The sequence below is a fragment of the Vipera ursinii genome (assembly GCF_947247035.1).
Source record: "Vipera ursinii genome assembly, chromosome: 1".
In the NCBI taxonomy this organism is placed as follows: domain Eukaryota; kingdom Metazoa; phylum Chordata; class Lepidosauria; order Squamata; family Viperidae; genus Vipera; species Vipera ursinii.
The window spans coordinates 22,110,747-22,118,503 of NC_139512.1; the positions used below are offsets into that span (position 1 = coordinate 22,110,747).

General features: G+C 43.1%; 1 protein-coding gene across 4 annotated transcripts in view; it reads right to left on the minus strand.

The window, feature by feature from the left end:
* The window catches only part of VCPKMT (valosin containing protein lysine methyltransferase), a 43,344-nt gene extending 36,613 nt beyond the window's left edge, over nt 1-6,731 (minus strand). The window contains exons 1-5 of one of the 4 annotated variants that reach the window (XM_083349977.1): nt 6,133-6,731; nt 4,717-4,827; nt 3,593-3,665; nt 347-466; nt 25-129 (exon numbers count right to left, since the gene is read on the minus strand). In XM_083349977.1, the coding sequence (XP_083206103.1) occupies nt 25-129; nt 347-466; nt 3,593-3,665; nt 4,717-4,827; nt 6,133-6,413 (690 nt within the window). In that variant the 5' untranslated portion in view covers nt 6,414-6,731. The remainder of the gene's footprint in view (nt 1-24; nt 130-346; nt 467-3,592; nt 3,666-4,716; nt 4,828-6,132) is intronic. The other 3 variants (XM_083349979.1, XM_083349976.1, XM_083349978.1) reach the window with 3 other exon arrangements.
* Between the last annotated feature and the right edge of the window lie 1,026 nt (nt 6,732-7,757).

The window sequence follows — 7,757 nt, forward strand, 5'->3', positions numbered from 1 at the left end:
AGAACCAGTAAGGCTAACACTCACCATTTTTTTCTTTTGCATGATAAAGATATGAATGTCTTCACTCCGATATTCTTCATCATGTTCATCCAAGGGAACCTTTTGCAACTCAAAGTCCCTCTGAAGAAGCTGTGATTTAAAATTATACCAAAATAAGTTCTTAAATACCACAGTATTCTCAAAATGCTATTTGTGCTACTTATGACTGTTTTAGGAAATAATAGAAAGCATGAAACCATTACTCAGTATTTTAGAATCCTGGTTTTGAAAATCTGCCTTTCTACTCTTGAAACCCCCAAGACAAATTTTATTTCTCCAAAGCAAGAAAAGCTCTAATATGACTCACCTCAAAGTACCTTTTCTCTACTTCTGGGTTTTGTCCCACAGTCCTTTCTTCATAACAGCAAAGGATGAAAGTATCCAAGCCAGCCAAGTCCCTCAGAGTTTTAACCAATGGTTCCAGTGACTATCCATAAAAGTTAAATATTTGACATTTAGTCTCCACCCACTCTTTATATATGGCTCAGTCTAATTTGTACTTCAAAAAACTGAATACAAGCAACTGGATCGCTGTATTAGCAAATACCATGGTGTTCTTTTGATGGCCTCTCAAACTTTCAGTTATTTGGGATAATTACCAGGCAGATAGTAGTAGTAAGTGCAAGTAGAAGCAGTTCAGAGAAAAGATCAGAATGTAGACCTAGGATAGTCATGAGGTACTGAAAGGCTACAATTTTATAGCTATATGGAAATAGCTCCTAAAAATTCTAAGAAACCTCAGCTCAGTTAATACAAAATGAAACTGTATTGTTATTTTATACTAATGGCTAAAAGAAGTAATGAAGGAATTTAGGAAACAGGACACAACTACCATTTTTCTACTATTAGGGGCTGGTTGCACAGTTATCACTCCATCTTATTCACAGAATGAAATAGGTGATAGCTGATGAATATTCCTGAAGAGTTTGAAGAATCCTGAGAAGGAAACTTACCCAAGGATTTCCCAGGACAAAATATTTTCTAATAATGAAAGCTGCCCCAAATGGACACAGTTGGCTGAACACAAGTTGCTTTATCACCAGTAATGATAAAAAAAGAATAACAATCCAAAATATTTGAACGGCATTCTGTGAAAAAAACTCCCAATTGCCTGTGTTCCAACTTTCAAAATCAATAATTTGTCAAGCTGAGTGAGGTTTATGGGAGTTGTAGTCCTAAATGTATTTATTTATTTATTTATTGATGGGATTTATATCCCGCCCTATCTCCCGAAGGACTCAGGGCGGCTAACAACCAAACATATAATAAGTACAGAAATTAAGATAAAAATAAAATTAAAATCATCTGTGCAATATATTAAAATTAAAATCTAAAAATAAATTAAAAATTCTAAATATAATTAATTAAAATGCCTGTCAGTCCATGTCAGCCTGGTGGAAAAGGAGTGTTTTGAGGCCACGGCGAAAGGATTGGAGATTTTGGGCCATCCGAAGCTCAGGGGGGAGCTGATTCCATAGGGCTGGCGCTCCCACAGAGAAGGCCCTCCCCCTGGGGGTCACCAGCCGACATTGCCTAGCTGACGGTACCCTGAGGAGGCCTTCTCTGTGTGAGCGTACTGGGCGATGGGAATTTGTTCCCAGCAGCAGATGGTCCTGCAAGTATCCCGGGCCTAAGCTATGTAGGGCTTTAAAGGTAAGTACCAGCACCTTAAATCTCACCCGGAGGGCAACCGGTAGCCAATGCAGCTCACGCAGGAGGGGTGTAATATGGGAGTATCGGGGTGCTCCCATCACAACACGTGCAGCTGCACTCTGCACCAGCTGAAGCCTCCGGGTGGTCTTCAAGGGCAGCCCCATGTAGAGAGCATTACAGTAATCTATATGGGAGGTAACGAGTGCGTGGGTGACTGTACGTAGGGCATCTCGGTCCAGTAAGGGGCGCAATTGGTATATTAGGCGAATCTGGGCAAATGCCCCCCTAGCCACGACTCCAATATGATCTTCAAAACTGAGTCGTGAATCTAGGAGGATGCCCAGATTGCGTGCTCTATCAATGGGAGGTAACATCTCTCCTCCTATAGTCAAAGATGGAACCTCTTGGACTAAACGAGATGACGGTATGTAGAGCCACTCAGTCTTGGCCGGGTTGAGTCGAAGCCTGTTTTTTCCCATCCAAATCTGTACCGCTTCCAGGCAACGGGACATCACATCGAGGGCATCACTGGGTTGGTTCGGGGTGGAGATGAATAGCTGGGTATCATCAGCATATTGATGATATTTCACCCCGAAGCCACGGATGATCTCTCCCAGCGGCTTCATGTAGATGTTGAACAAGAGGGGCGAGAGCACCGATCCCTGAGGCACTCCAAAACTAAGAGGCCTAGGGCTTGACCTCTGCCCTCCTGCTAACACCGTCTGCGAACGGTCCGAGAGGTAGGAGAACCACCGCAGAACGGTGCCTCCCACTCCCAACCCCTCAAGACGACACAGTAAGATACCGTGGTCGATGGTATCAAAAGCCGCTGAGAGATCTAATAGGACCAGGACAGAGGAATAACCTCTATCTCGGGCCCGCCAGAGATCATTCACCAGTGCGACCAATGCCGTCTCGGTGCTATGCCCGGGTCTGAAACCCAATTGGTACGGATCCAGATATTCAGCTTCCTCCAGGTTCAAAGGGAGCTGTCGTGCCACCACGCTCTCAACGACCTTCGCAAGGAAGCGAAGGTTGGAGACAGGACAGAAGTTGTTTAAAACAGCTGGATCCAATGCTGGTTTCTTGAGGAGGGGCCTTACCACCGCCTCTTTCAAGGCGGCAGGGAAGTACCCCTCACTCAGTGAGGCATTGATAACTGCTAGGAGCCAGCCTCGTGTAACCACCCGAGATGCATAGACTAGCCAGGAGGGACACGGGTCCAACAAACATGTGGCGGCACTTAGTTTCCCCATGATCTTGTCCACTTCATCCGGAGTCACAGGATCGAACTCTTCCCAAGTGTACTCGGCCAAATTCATCGTTTTCCTCTCGTCAGATACTGCCCAGTCAGAGTCCAGACCAGCCCGAATCTGAGCAATTTTGTCCACCAGATATTTACTAAATTCCTCAGCCCGTCCATGTAGGGAGTATAGCATCTGATCAGAACTGGAGGATCTGAATTCAAAATCTTATGAAGCTCACTGGGCTAGTCACTGTCATTTTGCCTACATATACCTCACAGAAATTACAAGAAGCATGAAGAACCTTAGTTCTTTGAAGGAAGGGTAGTGTTATTTTTAGAAACATAATAAATACAATTTTAAAGAATTTGGGCAAAGTGGGTTCCTCAAAATCATTCAGAAATCTTATAGCAAAACTTAAGACTCAAATGTTCAGTTCGCTGGTCAAAATCTCTAAGGTATTCGTGAGGTCATCCTACTGTACAAAGAAAAAATAGCCTAATTATCATTTTACTATGGAATATCTACCCTGATCTTGCAGCATCAAAATCAGTTCAAAGGATGTCACAAGTTTAATCCCAATTACAAGACTAGAGATTCTTTGCCTGCCTTCAACTCTATTCTTAGCCCACTGATATTAATGGAATGCAGTTTACCTCTTCATAATAGATGCAGTCTGCCATCAATATAAAATCAGGTGCAGGAAGAAAGTCTGTTACATCCTCCCCCCTAAATATGTGAATACAAGGAGTAAAGACTTATGGATTACTTCTTTAAGTGGTTTATATGGCTGTCTATCTCACATGCATGTCTCTGGGGGTTAACAGTTAGTAAAAATAACCACAATTAAAAAACAATATAAAAAGATAGCAGCAGAGAACACTTATAACATCCTATATTTAAGAGAACTATGACCCAGAAACAAGCTTACCCACACTATTGTGACCCCAGGCCTGAGGGCAAAACCAAGTTTGTAATGTCTTGCAAAAGACCAGCACGTTCAGGGCATCATTACTCTGAAGGGATGATGTTGCAGAGGGCTGGATGCCATGTCTGAAAATGCTCTTTTCTTGGGTCTTGCTGGATGGCATCTCTCACAGGTGGCACCTGAAATAGGCTTTTCCTACCAAATCTAACAGGACACCACTGGGGAAATACAATAAATAACCCAGCCTAAAACCATGAAGACAGATTAACGTAATGAACAATAATGATCATTTTTTTGTTTTCCGATGTGTACTATAGTATTTAGTTATTCTATTAATATTGTTCTTGTTATTATTAATAATTTAAACTTATTGGCCACCCAACTCTAGTGTTTGTATTGTATTAGTCTCCCAGAGTTGCTTTATATGAGATGGATGGCCATATAAATCTAATCAATCTAATAAAAAATATGGAAATAACATTTGATTCATTATTTTACGTAGATCCTGAATTTTAGCCAAGTTTCTCAAGCAGTATACAGTTACACGCACAACTCCTGATGTATCCATTTACTTATTTTTTCCCAGTCTTATCAAACTTTGTACAAATATATATATTCACTCCAATAATTTATCAAGATCCTTTTATTATAGACTGAGGTAGGCCAAAAATATTTCATCTTTCTTGTTAATCTTGTTATCTTCTCTCTGTGAGGGAGATGGATGGTTTAAAAATATGATTAAATAAATAAAATAAAACTAGACTCTATTAAGGCTGATGTCATAACTGTCTGATTAACCAAAATTGATTCTCAATTTCTTAAAAGTAAATAAAATAAAAAATTAATACACACCATTTCAGTACCTTGGCTTGAATGGAACCTGATACCAGATGTTGATTATTCTCAATGTTCACTTTTAATAAATCCTGAACTTCCTCCAAATCAGTAACAGTAACATTTGCTCTACAAAAAAGGTGGAAGGAAAACATGTTAGTATTCCTGGTCCCCAATGTTATTCAAGCAATACAAGACAGAACACAGCGTGAAAGCATAAAACCCATCACTCAAGTTCTTTGAAGGATGGTAGCACCTTTTATCTGATTAAGCAGATTTGATTGAAAGGCATAAAATTTGTGAGCTAAAGCCCACTTCATCTGATGCACAAAGTGGCTGGATCAGGGTTTCTCAAATTGTCTATGCTTACTGGGGAATTCTGGGAACTGAAGTCCACACATCTTCAAGCTGTCAAGGTTAAGAAACGCTGGCCTACACCAATATGAGATTTAGATTTGTGTGTATCTGATAAAATGATTTGCCTCTTAAAAAGATGTGTTAGTTGGAAAAGGTGCTATCAGAATCCCTTCTGATGGTTTGCCACAGTAGACAAACATGGCTCCCTTCCACAATGTCAATTTTTAAGAAGTTTGAACTGTCAAAGCAAATCATGTACAGCAAATTCCTGTTAAATAATGTATTAAGGCAACGCAGAGCCAGTTCTCCTGGCAATTGTACTAGATAGTTAAGCTGGAAAATATTAGAAGTGAAATACAGTCTAATTTACTTTCAAATAATTGCAATAACTTCTTTATTACAGTCCTAGAAGTAAAATAATCTTTTTTTTTCTCTCTCTCATCTTCCAATGGCAAACATACAGAGGGAATTTTGCATCATCAGTGTTGTGTGTGCGATTAACTGTTCACTTGACATGCTAAAGCATTGTGGCTTGCTTGTTGCTTAACTTTCCGAATACAACCATTACAAACTGTAAGCAGTTATTTATGGCTTAATGTGAGCCTATGCACGTTGCATTTATTCAATAGCCACGGTGAAAAAAGGTCTTTTTTTACCTTGTGAAAGTTGTCCCTTACTTGTGTAGTAGAGTCCCTCTCTGAGGTAGATGGGAGGTTCAGAAATGTGAACAATCCATCCATCCATTCCCAAAGGGTTAAACCAAAACTTTCTTGGTAATAATCACTGACAAGGAAGGCTTTTAGATGGTAGCAGCGCCTGCAGGGCTCTTCAGGCAGGCATCATGCCCTTTCTGCTTCCATCAGAAGAAGCCCGGGGTGGCTGGAAGAGCTGCTTGCCGCACAAAAGCCCCACAGATAAAAAAAATTGCGCCCCGTTGGTGTTGCCCTTTTTCCCGCCAGGGCACAACAGAACATCCAGCGCAGGGCAGAAGGCCAAACGCGGCGCAGCGACGCCCAGGGAAGGCCGGCAGCCTAGGATCACCCCCCCACTCCCACCCGCCTGCCCTCGCTCCCGTACCCGAGGCCGGCGGCCACGAGGCCCACGAGGCCGGTGCCGGCGCCCAATTCGAGCACGGCCTTGTGGCGGAGAAGAGCCCCCGGGCTCCAGCCGCGCCGCTCTGAGCCTTGACCTGTTTGCGCCGCGCTCTTCTCCAGGAAGCGGGCCAGCACCAGTGCGGCGTCCCACACCACCGAGCCCGTCCCGCCGGCCGAACGCTGCGTCAGCCGGAGGATCCCGGAGCCGTCCCGCCGGGGCAGCTCCCGCTCGAAGAAGACCGCCGGTTGCGGCGGCGACGACATGAAGGAAGAGCGGGCAAGGCCGGCCAGGCCTTTTTTTCCGGCGGCGCCCTCTAACTGGGAGGGAGGAAGGGGAACCCAGCGGCGGCTCTTTTCTGCCCGCAACTGCCCCGCAGCACTTCGAAGGATCAGCGCGGAGACTGCTAAGTTTCCTTACTCCGTGAATTCATACGCGAAAGGCGTGTCTCGGAATAAGGATAGACAAACACGTGAGAATAGCAGCAGCAGCACTAGCAATTGCAGTAGTAAGTGTAGCCATGAATGAGTGCAGTTGCACAAAAAGCAAAATAGCTGCTTTATGTAAGTGGGAATATGTGTATATGAGAGCCCTAGTCTCTGCCCTCGGAGATTAGGATGGCCCTGATCCTGCTGGCCTTGAAAACCTAGTTTTGTATTTGTTGGTTGTTTTGGCATATATATTTTTTCTCAGCTGATGCCACACTTACCTATATCTATTTCTATATATTTCTTCCTATTTTTCCCACAACAACCATCCCATGAAGTAGCTTGGGCTGAGAAAGAATGACTAATCAATAATGTTGTACTTGGTTTCAATTGATTTATTGGGGGTTGCCCAAAGGATAGGCAGTTATTGAAATTGAACAAACACACATTGGTTTTGGTTGGTTTAACCCAGGGGTCAGCAACCTGAAACAGTGAAAGAGCCACTCGGAACCGGTTCCCTCACAAAAGGAAAAACTGGGAGCTGCAGAAAATGTGTGCATGCGTGCATGCGCAGAACAGGGTTTGACTGAAGAGTGGAGCCAAGGCGAGATATGCACCTACCCTGCATATTTGAATTGATTGGTTGAACTTTTTTAGTCCCACTTTTTTTTTTTTTTTGGACTGCACATGGCAGAGGTCCGGGAGCCGCAGGAGATGACTGAAAGAGCCGCATGCGGCTCCGGTGCCGCGGGTTGCAGACCTGTGGTTTAACCACTTAGATATGTCCGACTCTTGGCGACTATATGCAAAAGCTGTCCATGCTATCCTGTCAAGCATAGCTCCTTTCAGTTGTTGGAGGTTCAACTTTGTGTCAGATTTTATGTTATAAAGCCAGTTATGTTCTTCTAGTTTCACTAACCATTCCTAGCATCATTGCCTTCTACAATAAATTTGCACACATGACATGGCCAAAGTAAATCAGACATGGTCTTATGATTTTAGCTAGTATTGTGTCTGGTTTTATACAATTTAACACCTGTTAGTTATTCTAGCTGTTCATGGTGTACGCAATAATTTACACCAGCACAATTCAAAGTTGCCAAGCCTTCAATCAGCCGTTCTAAGTGTCCAACTCTTATACATCATTATAGGGGAAACTATCACTCCAACTACTAGCCTTTT